Source organism: Lepisosteus oculatus, chromosome 15 (genome assembly GCF_040954835.1).
Source record: "Lepisosteus oculatus isolate fLepOcu1 chromosome 15, fLepOcu1.hap2, whole genome shotgun sequence".
NCBI lineage: Eukaryota > Metazoa > Chordata > Actinopteri > Semionotiformes > Lepisosteidae > Lepisosteus > Lepisosteus oculatus.
This window is the reverse complement of record NC_090710.1, coordinates 31,777,410-31,793,153: the sequence shown is the minus strand read 5'-3', so window position 1 is coordinate 31,793,153 and position 15,744 is coordinate 31,777,410. Positions and strand designations below refer to the sequence as shown.

General features: G+C 44.1%; 1 protein-coding gene across 1 annotated transcript in view; it reads left to right on the top strand.

The window, feature by feature from the left end:
• Nucleotides 1-13,886, top strand: part of cryl1 (crystallin, lambda 1) — a 40,320-nt gene extending 26,434 nt beyond the window's left edge. The window contains exons 6-8 of the mRNA XM_015364231.2: nucleotides 4,265-4,370; nucleotides 9,695-9,801; nucleotides 13,303-13,886. Coding sequence (XP_015219717.1) covers nucleotides 4,265-4,370; nucleotides 9,695-9,801; nucleotides 13,303-13,413 — 324 coding nt within the window. The 3' untranslated portion in view covers nucleotides 13,414-13,886. The remainder of the gene's footprint in view (nucleotides 1-4,264; nucleotides 4,371-9,694; nucleotides 9,802-13,302) is intronic.
• The last annotated feature ends 1,858 nt before the right edge of the window (nucleotides 13,887-15,744 follow it).

Below are 15,744 nucleotides of genomic sequence, written 5' to 3'. Positions count from 1 at the left end.
AGACCCGGGGGGCAGAGCTTCTAGTCCTGTTCAGCCTGGCACTCGTGCTGCAGCAGACTAGCCTCGTCTCTCCGCGTTTCCCGATGTGTCTTGCTCCACACCCTGGGTGATTGTAGGCCTGTTGTTTTGAAACTGCTAGAGGAAATTCTGTAGAGGAATTATTTTTTTTTAGATGTTTTAGTTGCACAAGAGCACTTAAGTAAACGTCTGGCCTACATGCTGTACGACACCCTGGACCTCCTCTGGACTTACTGCCAGGTGGTTTAGTTACAGTAGGATTTAAAAACAAGCCCGGGATGTATAGTATTAATTGATTTGACTCCAGCTTGGTTTTAAAGTTTGGTTACAGGCTGGGTGGGGGAGCCCGTTTCAGGTTGTCAGGTGGCAGGGTGCCTTCCCTCCATACAGCCAAACAGAGAGGAAAAACAAGCTTGCAAGAGCTCTTTGTGAGGCTCCAGAGTGCTTTTTGGTCTGTCCTGCAGTTATAAGCAGTAGCGGGTAAACCTGTACGGACTGGGAGAATAGTGTCTCATCCAGCAAGGAAGATCAAATGTGGGCATTTACTGCGGACGTTCAAGAGCGTTTAAAAATAAGTCATTATCTGTACTTTTCACAAAGGTGAAGATTGCGCAGCACATGAACTGTTGAACTGTTCACTGTGCTCTGGGAGTCTCTTCATTAGAGCGATAGTGAACCAAAGGAGAGAGCTCTTTGTGCAATGCCACTGATAAGGAAATGTTTCTTAGAGATTTCCGATTAATGGGCAGATTTATCCAGCCTTCATGTTTGCAATTTATTGTTTTGCAAGTGGTTTGCATGTGACCTTAGGGAGGCTTTGCTGAGAAAACAAAAAAAAACATGTTTTTTTTTCCCAAGGGCAAAAGCTCTGACTGAATGTGAGAGAAGCATTTGATACTTTCTTATGTGTCAAGAATTTGTCGATAGTGTACGTTCCAGTGGTGATATGTGAGTTAGTGACTTTTTGAGAGGTTCTGCCTACCCTGGAACATCAAATAGATTAACACTGGTATGGCTTCATGTCTGACGCCAGTCTATGAACTCTAGAAAAGCACCTATATTGGTGCCAGACTCTGGACATCATTCAGCACTTAAAATCCTTCTCCTCTGACACCTAGTATCATGACCTCACCTCCTCTCACATATCCAGGCCCCAGCAAGGCTGAGCCATGTCAGCCCTGCAGTGGGAGACCCCCAGCAAACACCTTGGAGCTGCACACTGCTGCCTGAAATGGTGTTGGTGGACCAGCAGGTGGCGCTCCTTCCCGCTGACTGGGGACACTGTGCTGTAGGTGGGGATACTTCCTTCAGACAGACACTGAACCCGCTGGTCCCGCTGAGAGGTGTAGGGGTATGAACCTGGTGGTGTAGCCAGATTCTGCTCAGTGTTTACTCAGTCTGGCCTTCCTAACGTTTCCAGTTGCACTGTAGTATAGAGTCCACCAGCGTCTGGATGTCTGCAGGAGTAATGCAGCACCATTATTCCACGGGCAAGCCGTCAGGGGCATCATTCCATAATGCCCATACGTGCTTGACTGGGATCAGATCCGGAGACTGAGGAGGCCGTGACAGGGAAACACCAGCGTCCTGCTCACCCAGCCACTGGGAGGACAGCAATGCTCTGTGAAAGGGAGCATTATCACAGGTCACTGATGGTGATCACTTGGTATCATTGCGGTATGAACTGATTATCGTTGGCCTTGCCTTCTAAGCCTAAGGGCATCCGAGCCATATATTGAGAACTCACCCCACAAGATTACGGAACCACCAGTTCCCTTCACTGCTGGAATCATGGCCCCTGAGCTCAGAAGGTTTTGAAGGCAGTGTTTCTGATGTGCCAAAAGGTGTACAGAAGCAAGGAACAATTTCAGGCTCTGGTGAATTCTGCTGATTTATTTCTGCAAGATTCAGATTCAGTTCTGAATTCTGTTTTACCATAGTGGGGGTAGAATGTACAGTATATTAGGAACAAATACACTACATGTGATCTACAGAGATCTTTCTTCTTGATTAATGCCAATGATTGAAGGACTATGAAATAATGCAAGTACAGTACAGATGAACTACTGTATGTAAGCCTGACTTTTCCAGTGAGACTGTACATGTCAGAAGATAGTGCTGCCACCCGTGACAAGTCCTTGGATCATTCGGGTGCGAAGTTAATCAGTTGTGTTGGAAGTAATGCAAGGACATTTTGCATTATACATTTTGCACCTCTGTGTTTGTTTGTTTTTAACTTCCTGCCTTTGGGTGGGTAATTTATACTCCATTTCGGTGTGGACATTTAAACTGTTTCCGTTTTACCGTATGTGGTAAGCGGAGAAGCTTTGAAATGGTTACTCTGAAAGTATTTCTTATCCCCTCTACAGCCTGATGAGGTGCCAGGGCTGGATTACCGCTGGTGCCCTGAGCAAGAGGAGACCACTGAACAGTTGCTGGAAGCTACAAAGCATTGTAAAACGTTAAGGGCTTTCTGCAGGCCTGGAGGGCCGAGTGTGAAGCACTTTTTCCCCACTATTTGTCAGATGCATCTGCAGTATTCCATTTTGACCCGACACTCCACTGTTCAGAGGAGAGGCAAGAGTTCAGGCCGAGTTCAGTTACTGTTTTCTTTCGGTGCTGCTTCGGCCTTTGAAACGAGGCCAGAGCTGGAAAGAGGAGCAGCTGAGAACCCAGCAGGTTCCTCTTTGCTGAGTGCCCTGCTGAGGAAAAGCTTCTTTTCAGGGGTCCTGTAGCATTTCTGTAAACCAGGCCAGCATCTCTTACCAGAGAGATAACAGCACCGTTGTTGCCTGAAGCAAGCAACAAAGACAACACTGTTTCCCCTCCTGCACTTGTGCTTTGATTTCAGCCCCATCAGCCAGCAAGTAACTTGAACTTGTGGTAATGTGAGAGGAAATAACTGTGTCCTGCTAATGAATAGGGCCTTCCTATTATTGTAGGGACACAGAATTGGATGATTATAGAAATCCAATATGTTGGGACCTAGTTTGCATTGAATATAAAAGATCCTGAAAGGAAGAGCCTTGGGTTTCTCACCTTGAAACGGTAAAGAAAGCAGAGTTTTGGGATTTGAACTCCAGGTTTTCTGACTTGGTGTAGGATGGCCAAGAAGTCTGATTTTCATCGTTGGGTACTCTTGGCAACTAGAGGGACGTGTCTGTCCAGAACTCTCTTCTAACATCTCACTGGTATGAGACATAAAACCTTTCAGAATGAACAGACTTCATATTGGTTACGTTACAGAAAGGACAGGCGCGTCTGCATTTTAGACACGAAGATGCAGAAAACAGAGATGTGAATTCGTCGAAATTGGAATGAATAGAGTGATAAGTTCTGTGGAAATTGTTGTATGTTAAAAAACACAGTCGAGGTTCAGTAGTCACGTAGGTCACATGTTGTGCTAACATAAGTTATCCATCTGCTTTAAGACAGTAGTGGTCAGTCCTGGTTCACAGTAACCATTGTGTCTTCTTTTTTTTTTGCTCTTAATCTTAGGCTGAGATTGTATCAATCTCAAATTTAAGGCCGCTTCTAGAAATTCTGTAAATTTTCATTAATTTCTTAAAAGGCTATATGAGAAAATGGAGAAAAGGCTAATCACATAGTTTCAGGAGTGCCCTCATTCAGTTGTGCTGGCTAAAATGTAACCAGTTGGACTTAAAGGACAGAAAGAAGAACACTGACTCATCGTGGGAGTTGTCTGATACAGTGTCATTCCCACCTGGGTCTGTTCATCATCGGCTGATAACATAATCAAGACCTGAGTACTCAAAAATAAGTGAGAAAATGATGAAATAAGCAAACTGAGGAGAGACTGTGTGAAGTCCTGTGTACTGAAGGTGTTCCAGGGTATTTCTGAAGCCAAGGACTGAAAGACAAGTCCAAACCAGCAGGCAGACCAGCTATAGGCACCAGAGAGCCCTGGTGATGAGGGGCGCAGTGAGAACACAAACCAGCGGAGGCTGGGGTCCCCCCAGCACCCGTACTGAGAAGCACTGCTTTCGGGGCTTGTCATTTAGGGGTGGTTTGCTTTCACTATAACCAGTGCTGACCTTCGAAGGAGATCAAAGAAAGAGAGCCGAACACGTCCAGGGGCTCAAAGAGCCTCCACTCATCTGTGGCCTTGGTGACTGGGATCCCCGCCCCGCCGAAGTTAGACAGACAGGTGGCTAAAAGAAGGACACGCCAAGCCGCAGGTGGCAGGGGGGTATTGCCGAGTCTAGCTCTGCTCTTTTCTCCGCAGGATGGAGTCATGTCCGTCCAGGACATTGACCTGGTGATGTCAGAAGGGCTTGGCATGCGCTATGCTTTCATCGGACCCATGGAGACCATGCACCTCAATGCGCAAGGTATGCTGGCGGCTCCCTTCTCCTCCCTCCTGGCTTTTTAGGAAGGAAGCCAGGAGAGGCCGTGCTTCCCAGTTCTGCTCTGTAGCCGGAAACAGGAAGCGAGTCAGTGAAGGCTCTTTGACACGTTGGGTAGGAATTGACATCTCCAGGATATACATGCAGACCAGTACTGTATAGATAGATAGATGGATGGATAGATAGATAATTGCAGTGCAACAGCAGCTTAACACACACAACACAGCCACAGTGTAACGAATTATATAATAATAGTACAATACATACAATACAGTACAAGAGTTACTCACAGTCCGGACACACAAGAACAAACTAGAACAGAACAGTACACAGAAAATCGTATCACACATATGAATATAAGTATAGATGTAGCTATAGATATAAATATAAATGTATTGCACAGGTCCCTGGCATATATTGCACAAAAAATGGTTGTAAACGGGAAACAGAAAAAGAAAAAGAAAGAGAACAGATGTTGCAGTAGATGTGTAGATGTGTTTAGTCCAGACACAGTTCACTGTCGATGTTGCCTCTGCCCAGACGCAAAGTGGATGCGTTGTACAGTCTTATGGCAGACGGCAAGAATGACCTCCTGTAGCGCTCCCTGTCGCACCGTGGATGAATCAGTCTATTGCTGAACGTGCTCTTCATTCCTGCAAGCCTGTCATAGAGGGGATGGGAGAAGTTGTCCATGATGGCCTCTAGTTTGGACATCATTCTCCTCTCAGCCACTACCTCCAACGGGTCCAGGTCAGACCTAATGACAGAGCTTGCTCTCCTGATGAGCTTGTTCAGCCTTTTGGAATCCACTGCTCTACTCCCAGAGCCCCAGCACACCACTGCGTAGAAAATGGCACTCACTACCACCGACTGATAGAACATGTGTAGCATCTTACTACACACATTGAAGGACCTGAGCCTCCTCAAGAAGTAAAGTCGGCTCTGTCCCTTCTTATAGATGGCCTCAATGTTCTTAGACCATTCCAGTCTATCGTCGATGTGCACTCCCAGGTACTTGTACGAGTCCACCATCTCCACGCCACTCCCATGGATGTAGACAGGAGTAGGTTTGACCCTTTTCCTCCTGAAATCTACCACCAGTTCCTTTATCTTTGTTACATTCAGTTCCAAGTGGTTCACCCCACACCACTCCACAAAGCTGCTGACCAGTCCTCTGTACTCCTCCTCCTGCTCACCCTTGATACATCCCACAATTGCAGAGTCATCTGAGAACTTCTGCAGGTGGCATGACTTTGAGTTGTACTTAAAGTCCAAAGTATAGAGGGTGAAGAGGAATGGAGAAAGAACTGTCCCTTGAGGTGCCCCTGTGTTACTCACTACCTGTTCAGACACACAGTTCTGAAGTCTCACAGACTGTGGTCTGCCTGTCAGGTAGTCAGTGATCCACGAGGTCGTGGAGGCATCGACTTGCATCTCCTCCAGCTTCCTCCTTAGAAGTAAGGGCTGGATGGTATTGAAGGCACTGGAGAAGTCGAAAAACATTATCCTTACAGTGTTGGCAGCCCTGTCCAGGTGTGAGTAGCCCCTTTGCAGCATGTAGATGATCGCATCCTCCACACCAACACTGGGCTGGTAGGCAAACTGTAGGGTGTCCAGTGATGAGCTGACCAGGGGTCTCAGGTGGGATAAGACCAGCCTCTCCAGTGCCTTCATGATATGAGAAGTCAGTGCAACTGGTCTGTAGTCGTTGAGGACAGAGGGGCGCCCTTTCTTTGGTACCGGGACCAGGCATGATGTCTTCCAGAGCACCGGGACTCTCTCCAAGCGCAGGCTCAGGTTGAACAGTCGCTGGAGCACTCCGCTCAGCTGATCAGCACCGGCCCTCAGAACTCTGAGACAGATGTTATCTGGTCATGTGGCCTTACCCTGGTGCAGCCTCTTCAGCTCCTTCTTCACCTGGTCAGCTGTGATGGTCAGCCTGGCCTGGGGGATGGTGCTCATAGCGCTGTCAGTGCTGCAGGTGTTAATGGCGGAGGTGTTGGAGAGTGGCAGCTATCGGGGATGGGGTGGGTGAGTAGCTGTCGGGGGTTGTAGCTGTAGGCGGCCATGTTTGTGGGGGGATGGAGGAGGTGTTGGGCAGTTGCAGCTGTGAAGGGTTAGGGAGCGTGTGGCTGTGGGGGGATGGGTGTTGAGCCACAGGGGACCCAGAATCAAACCTGTTAAAGAACTGGTTCAACTCGTTGGCCATCTCCAGATTCCCCTCTGTTGCACCCCCAGCCTGTTAGAAGCCAGTGATCTCTCTCATGCTGCTCCATACATCTCTCACCCTATTCCTTTGCAGCTTGTCCTCTACCTTCCTCCTGTAGGCGTCCTTGCTCTCTCTTAACTTCTGCTTTAGTTCCCTCTGTACACGCTTGACCTCTTCCTTATCCCCCCTCCTAAAGGCTCTCTTCTTGTCATTCAGAAGAGCCTTCAGGTCGCTGGTGATCCAGGGTTTGTTATTGGAAAAGCAGTGTACGTCTTTGGTGGGGATGGTGTTGTCTACGCAGAAGTTAATGTAGTCAGTGACACAGTCCACCATGCTGTCTATGTCGTCCCCATGTGGTTCGCACAGCACATCCCAGTCGGTGGCCTCCAAAGCACCACATAGATCCTCCATAGCCTCCTGAGACCATCTCCTCACAGTCCTCATGGTCACAGGTTGGCACTGGACAATAGGCTTGTATAGTGGTATATCAGAGCTGAGAATATCTTTGCAAAGCCACTTAAATTCTGCTTGACACCTGACCCTTATATTGAACTGATTTTTGCAGTTCCTTACTTTACCTGAAGCACAATCAGGAAATAATGAGAGTAGTTAGTGGCTCCAAGAATATGCAGAGGCATTCAGTGACAAAATTCAAGGTCAGCACTTTAAAATTAACTCACTGAACCCTGAACTAAACGAAACTGTAAGGAAACATCACTGAAAAACTGGTTTTGCAAACCCTTAGACTATGCAAATGCTCAAGACTCTAAACTAGATAGATAGATACTGTATTGATCCCGTGAGGGAAATTCCAGTGCAACAGCAGCTAAACACAGACAATACAGCAACAGTGTAAAGAATGATACAATAATAATAATACAACACAATACAATCAGTACAGTCAGTGAGAAGTGCACTAAGAAGAGCTACTCACAGCCCAGAACACACAAAGAACAAACACAAAAAATCGTTGGTACAGGCCAGTCCTTAACCTGGAGGGCAGTGGAGGTTGTCTGGTTTGAGACCACCAAAACAAATCACAGTTTGCGGTACAAGAAGACACTGAAGAGTTGAGCAAATGTTCGAAACCCATTCAAAGTATTCAGAAGCAGTATTTCCATAAATATTTATTTTTTAAAGTATTTTTAGAATGTGTTCATACATCATACTCAAAATTTTAAAGATTGCATACCTGCCATTGTGTGCATTTGAAAACAAATCTCAGAGTTTGAAATGTTTTTGCAAAAACTGCCTCTCCTTCCTTGAGGCCTTTTGCCTTGTCAGTCTAGCACTGAACAACAGGAGATACATGGGTTGGTTTGCTGCTCTTGATAATTCATGCCTTCTGCACAATGTACAGCGTTGTTTATGTAGTCACTTGACCTGGTAAGATATCTTGATAAGAAATCTGTATTTTTACCCAAGTGGAACCTCAGATTTCAGAAACTTCGTGACAGCCGTTACCGGCAACCACTGCTAAACATCAGTCTGAAGTCAGCAAGCGAAGGACGAGGTGCTGGTCCCTGGAAATAATTCAGCCTCCACAGTCCCTTTCCTACTGTTGTACATATTTACAGTGAATAATAGTTCCTCTGACAGCTGCTCTTCCTTTTTGTTTCATTAGATTTCCTGCTGATTGCTACAAAGTAGCGATGTCACAATTCTTCAAGATTTGATGTGATCACATTCTTCATGGTGATCTAAATTTTAGACGTGATACAGCGGAAGGCCTCTGTGTCTCCTTCGTCAGTCTGATATGACATTTTTAGATATGTCGATTAAGGAATGAAAGCACTAGTAGTCACCTAATACCAAAGCTCATCCTGAGTGAGCACTGTCTTTGAACACCATACCTGCTCCTGGCTGGAACCGTCTTGCAAACTGTGCTTAATGTCCTGCAGGTTTGCTTCCAGCAGGGCAGAGGCTGCTGGGATTATCCCTCCTTTCGTCGGAGGAGAATTGATCAATTCGAAAGCGAGATGTTTCCTGACTGCCTTTTGCTTGGCCACTCTAAAGTAAGCTCCAGGTGTAGTTTTGCTCTGAAGGAGCTCTGAAGTGGTTGAAGCACAAGATAATACGAGTATTAGGAAAAATCTTCCCCTGAAGCAGACAGGGAATAATGTATAAGGATTTTGTGCTGACAGACTGCACAACACATTGCAGAGTGTCCTGTGCACCATGTGCACCATATGGTGCTACATCACGGTCACGTTCCCTCTTAGTGTAACAGTGGTGTCGCATCATGTCTTCAAGAGCAAGACTTTGTACATGATGAAAAATGATTAGGTGTTGTGCACTGACCAGCCCGTTAGTGTGTCTGCAGGTTTTCCGTGTCTGTTCAAAGCCCCTAAAGAGCTGGGAGAGCTTGTTACATATATGTATCTCTGGCTAAGCCAGTTATGAGTTGATTTAGGCCTGTAAACCCTGCAGAAAACACTCGCCTTTTTATTTTGAGGAAAAAAAATAGCTTTAAAGCACCTCTTTACTGAAGCAAAAACGAAAATAAAACTTGAGGCCACTCGTGAGTTCTTTGAGGCCACTCGTGAGTTCTTTGAGGCCACTTGTGAGTTCTTTGAGCCAGTGTATTTCAAACTCACTACTGTTCACCTGCGCACCTCAGGAGACACTTCAGGTCATGTGGTGCTGGCTTCTGTTGTTTTCTCAAGGGGCTTTAGAGGGCTTTCTGACATCGTTCCATTTTAGGAACAATTCTGTCTGTGCTTTACCTAAAAATCCGTTTTTTTACCTTGTATTTTATGAGCGTTTTGCGTGACTGTTCATGAAATGGTGCGGTTCAGTGATGAAAGTGTGATCGTCAATTCACGTCCAACCCTGTTCTCATTGGTGAGAAAGGGACGTTCTTCTCTCTAGAGGGACCCCAGCACAGCAGATGGCTTGAAGGGTGAGATTCCGCTGTATAGTCAGGGTGGGGCCCTGTCCTCCAAGCTCAGTAATAAATATCTCTTTACCGGTGGGGACCAGCCTTCCAAGTGTCGATATTCTCTTACACTCCAGTCTCCTTTCTCTCACTGCAGGGCTGGAGCCAGTGAGGCCCTGTCAGTGTTCAGCATGTCCGCATCATTCCTGCCTGTCCTTCCAGGTCTTGAGGACTATCTGAAGCGCTACAGGGATGGCATGAAGAGGGTCCTGACGTCTTTTGGGCCGGTGCCGGATTTCTCAGGCGAGGAGGCGAAGAAGATTAATCAGGTCTGGGTGGTCCGGTCACACTCTTCCTCCCCCGTGCTGCTTCTGCCATGGGATGCTGGGCAAAAATGGATGTATTTTACAGCAAAAAAAACAACTAAATACTAGCTATCATTTCACATTTCATTTTGTTTTTTGAATTTTTGTATCATGGTGCCTTGTGACACATCTAACTTCCTTTGCTACAGTATTTCTGCTTCCCCTTTTAGTCGGGAAGAGACAGCTAATTATGTTTATATGACACTGTACTGTAAAAAAGCACCGTCCTTTGGATGAGACCTAAAACCACGGTCCTGACTCTCTGTGGTCATTAAAAAACCAGGGTGTTTCTCGAAAAGAGTAGGGGTGATACCCTGGTGTCCTGGCCAAATTTGCCCTGGCCTTTACCAGTCATGGCCTCCTAATGACCCCCATCTCTGAACTGGCTTAATTACTCTGCTCTCCTCCCCACTGAGAGCTGTGTGGGGAGCGGACTGGCGCATCATCCAGGTGGGGCTGCACACTGGTGGTGGTGGAGGGGATCCCCATTACTGTAAAGCGCTTTGAGTGCAATGTCCAGAAAAAAACACTCTAAAAGTGTGAGGAGTTATTATTATTATTATTATTATTATTATTATTATTATTATTATTATTATTATTATTATTATTATTATTATTAATGCCTATAACAGGGAAGCTGCTGAGCCCAGCTGTCCCAGTGTACGCAGACTGGAACGGGACAGTGTTTGTCCGCCCGCTGTGACAGGGGTTCCCCAGGGTGCTGCAGTATTTCCTGGGACATGTCCCACCCGTGAGTCCAGTGGAGTGGCTCCGTGTGGAGGGCGAACGTCTGGACAGCGCCCTGGTCAGAGAAAAACCTGGACTCTTACCCTTAGAATGGGCGGAGTGTTAAACCACGCTGGTTAAAAGTTGCCAAGTCCAGACTGGGAGGAAAGGGAGAGAAACACAGTTTGTTTGCATAATTTCCAAACCCCCCAAAAAATGAGAATGTTGTTTTTCTTTTGTTGATTTATGCAACATCATTCTCCAGGACTTAACGTTCAGTAACTTTGGTCCAAACTTTCAAAGGTCGAAACCTCCCTTTGTCTTACAAGGCCAAAGTAGATAAGTGTCTGAGCTTTTTAATGATTCATCAATCACATCCATTGTGCAAAGTTCAGAGCTGGGATTCTCCTGCGTTCCTTTCTATTCAAATTGGAACGGTGGAAACAGATGTTTAGATCAAAACTAGGCAAAAAATGATAAAATGTTAAACATTTGTAAATTGAAGCAATGAGTACAAAAACGTCCTGGCTGTTTTTGTCCCTAGGGTAGTTATTAAGTCTGGGTGGAGAGGGTGCAAGATGGTTTTCACAGATCAGCAAACACCCAGGAAACAAACAAGCGGTCATGGCTGTCACATGAATGTATTTGTTACGTAATCGCGAGCTACTGTATATAAAAACAACACTGAATGCGTCAGATGGAAGAAATCCATAGAAAGGGAACAGAGACAACAACTATACAGTACATCTATACCCTAGAGACTGCTCTTTTATTTTACAGGAAACAAATAGTTCTAGCGCAAAAGAGGCCATGCATCTTCTGACAAACTTTGGCTTTTACTATTTCCCTTCTGTGTCTCTGCATTAGGCACCACATTCCTAAGCTCCACAGATCAGTTTGCTATCAGAAACAAGCCAGTTTGACTGACAGGCTTCCTCTTTCCTTATATTGTTAAAGTGTTGCTTCTGCTATGTATAAACCTGTTGCAACAAAAATGCCATCAATTCTTCGGCAAGAGTTGCAGTTGTGTCATGATCATTCTTTATGTAACAATGCCTGACTGGATAGAGCTGGTGTTTCACGGGTGCGGAGTATAATCAGCAGTGGTCTTGAAGAGATGGCAAGTGATATTGCTTTCAGAAATCTGCAGAATGACAGCAGACAGCGAAGGGTTACAGAGCTTTGAAATGTCTCCCTTTCTGTTCCGATTCAGTAATGTTTCTGATATCGTTACTGCTAACAGTTACAAGTCTGGTCCGCCCTCTTAAAAGATGCTCCCAGTGTTTATCCTACATTGGTCGATAACTGTGAACACGTACCCAGAATAATCTATTTTTGAGACACAATGATACATGAAGTAGAACAAATATCAGTGAATATGAAATAATACGTGAACCCCAAGTTTACTTAGCACAAATAAAGGAGTGATCAGAATAGGTACTTAAATAATTGAAAGCAAGGAAACAAGGACTGCGTTTGGACAGCCCTGTGTCCTATATAATGGCTAGATTGTTCTAATGGTTAGGATATGAAACATGACATAGTGTAAGCAAAAGAGACTTCACGGGACAGTCTGGGTCTCCATCCATCCGCTGCCAGGGTCTGCAAATAGAAGATAGTCAAGAGCACGCTGGCTCTGCCCAGGATCCTTTCATCCTGCCTGCATCTCCCCAAAAGCAACCCGGACAATCCATAAATACATTTCTGCCGGGCTCAAAGTTCACCAAAGAGCACAATCCACGATCCACAGGAATACTGGAAGAAAGTGCTCTGGAAAGATGAGTCATAAAATGACTTTTTTTCACTTGTAAAACATTCAGTGTGGCAAAGAAATCACTTTGGCTTCCCACAGAAGACGCTCATCCTGACCGCCGGTCATGGTGGTGGGGGTGTCATGATTCTGGGTGGGCTGTGACGCCTCAGGACCTGGACAGCTTTAATTCTGGAGGAGAATATCAGAACCTCCATTTGTCAGCTGAACCTGAGCCAAAAGTGAATTAGTTCTATAAGAAGGAAAGGGACAGAGTTCTCAAAAGTTGTTATGAGTGTAGAATTCAGGCAAACTGGTTGTTTGACTTTGGCTGTGGCCTGTTTAGCTGATTGTCTGAATTTGTGATGTTCTCAGGCAGCTGGACTTACAAATATGCATTTTTCAGCATTTAATACAGTATATTCCTATTCCATAGTGTCCTTTTACATTCTGTATTTATATTTGAAATATATGTATTCTCTCCTTGTCACTTGTCTTGACATTTTTAGTAACGCAATAGATTGACTGGGACTGTGCTTGCATTCTAAAAATCCCTTGAAAGGAAATCTATTTTTGAGCAGAGTAGAAACTATTCTTCTCTCCAGTTGACCGTCTGGATAAAGTGTCACTTTTTACTCTGTGACTACTTGCACCCCAACACCACAGAGCGATAAACAGGTACAGGAAACAATCACTAGGATGTGTCTAGTTGAAGTCATTGCTGCTAAAGTAGGTGCCACTAGTTTGTGTAATGTGTTAAATCAGATTACCTGCATCTCTTTTTAAGAATTTCATGAAAATTATGAAAAATGTTTTAGGTCAAAAACATACAAAAACGCGGACCAACCAAGAGGGTTTCACACATTTTTTCCTAGCACTGTACGCCTCTCAATTTAAATGACGAGTAAAATGCATGAAAAATATTCCTCTTCTTCCAGTTCTACCCAGCCGGCTCTGGGTTTTAATGCTCGGCTCCGATCTCGATACAGGAGATGTGCGAGTTGATCCCCTGTGACGCCCAGCACTTGAACGCTCGGAGAGAGAGGAGGGATCGCTGCCTACTGGGCCTGGCGCAGCTGAAGAGGAACATGGACCCCTAGGAGACACACACCTCACTGCCCTTCCCCTCCTGCAGCCTGACTGACTGGTTGTAACAGTTGCTTTGCACAATGATTGCTGATATTTGGATAAGCTTGAATTCTGTTCTTATCTCATTTGATTTCATTCAATGCCTTTGTTTTCAAATACATTAACAGACAAGCGGAATAAAAAATTGGGATGACATTTTTTAAGGGTGGTGATGTTTGGGGTTTTGTCTTCTTAAAGGAACACATCAAGTCAGCTCCTTATTTCATGATTTCCTGAATCTTAAAGCAGGAAAGACCAGAGTAAATTCACGGGTTTGGTTTTCTGCCTGGAATAAATTCCTGGATTTCAAGAAAATCAGGATCTTAATGGATGTTTTTGTGGTTTTGGCAATCCACCTGTTTTGTGTAAGGACTTCTCAAAAAGGAAGAGGATTGTAACTAAACAAGCTACTGTCAAGCTACTAAACCTGATTTAAAACCCTTTACCTCCTTTGTTGCCATGTTTGTATTTTTATAAAAACTTAAAACACCGCATTGAACTCATAGTATTACACATATTTCCAGTGTTGTTAAAATAAGACTGGTAAAGGAATTTCTTTTAATAATGGAACTACCAGGGCAGAGTGTGTTGAAACAGTTTTCTCCTTTTATATTTCACTATGAACAGTTTAATAAAAACAGCTTCCTGTAAATGCTGAAATTTCTAGAAATACACAAACCACTTCATTTTGGATTGACTTTATTTACCATCTCCGGTTTAAAAAGGCCTTTTTAAACCGGAGATGGTAAATAAAGTCAATGGGAAGTAAGTGCAGAGGTATCTTATAGGGGTTATCTGCAACAGTGAATTGTTATTATCAGAAGCTCAAGATCATGTTATTATTAGAAGCTCAAGTGCAGAGTCCAGTTTAGTGAAGTTTCCAGCCTCATCGAAAAACCCTAATAAGGCCAACAAAGGCAGTAAGTAGGTGAACAAAGTCCTTCAAAATTAAACTAATTTAACCCTTTTTTGATCTGTTATTGAAAATACAATATCAGTGGTCTGAATAACCAATTTGATTTCTCTCAATTCTCTCAAATTAAAAACAAATGTTATAAACCATGTAATTGCTCAATATTTTTAGACTTATTAAATAGACTCATCTCGGTTCGGAAGTAAGTCAAATGTGTTGCTGCAGTGATCAAAGTTGTGTCTCTGGTCTAGACATACAGTACCAATACCCCACTCCCACAACACACACATCTCCTGTATTACAAAGCAGAAGTCTTCCTGGTGCTCCAACACACTTCTGAATACTTACATCTATTGTAACCAAATGACATGTTCCAGTTTGACACAGATTTGGACTACAGGACAGTGCAGTTACTGTATAACCCAGATTTTGCACAGTGGAAGGAGTCCCATCCTCTTTAACTGAATCAAATTCACTTCTATCTGACACTTGCTTACATGTTCTAGTTATTCAGTAGTTTTAAGAAGAAATAAACATGTGCCATTGGTTTGACGTGACACCATAATCTAATAAGAGTTTGAGCTTGGATTGTTCTTTGTCAGACATGTGTGTGAACAGACCCACCTGCAGTAAATGTGATTTGTGTAAATGCTTAGAGAACGACGAGAAAGTGATGAAGTAAAATTAATGTTTTCAGGATGATGAAAAATGTAACATCTTCACATTCAGAGTTAAAGAAGATACAATTCTTATGTGGAGCAAGAAGTCTGCAACATGACCACAGGCCTGGCGTAATTATAATCATGGAACTGATCTTGTCTGATACCACGCAAATCAAGTGCTCTTTGTCCTATTATTTAAAAAGAAAAGCCCTATTCTACTATTAAAGGTCACTTGAAAGCTAACACTTAATTTCTGAACAGACCTCATATGCTTCAAAAAACCTCGCGTTGTGCAAAGACAGCAGAAGGGTTACAATCCACAGCGGGCCAGTTGCTTGAGCTCCTTCGATTATTGGTAGTTCTCCTCCAGCCATTAATGGATTACCTCTCAACTGAGATTTGTTCAGAGAAAATATAATCCGTAAAGAATAAGGTTGTTTGGGTAATTGGATTTCGGTAAATCAGTAACCGATCTTAGCGCATGTTAACTGTGATATATTAACTCTGGAAATAACAAAGTACCGTAAAAACGCTTCATTAGTTTCAGTACTTCGTAATTATAAATTAATTTCCTATAAACAGCCCTGTGACCTCAGCCAATTTCATAGGTCAGGCTACAGGATTGAATTGTAACGTGTAATTGATACCGCTTTGTTGTTCAAGAAGAGGCTGAACGAAATTCTCGTATCAGACGAGCTACTGTACATCTCGCTTTCATTCTTTTATTC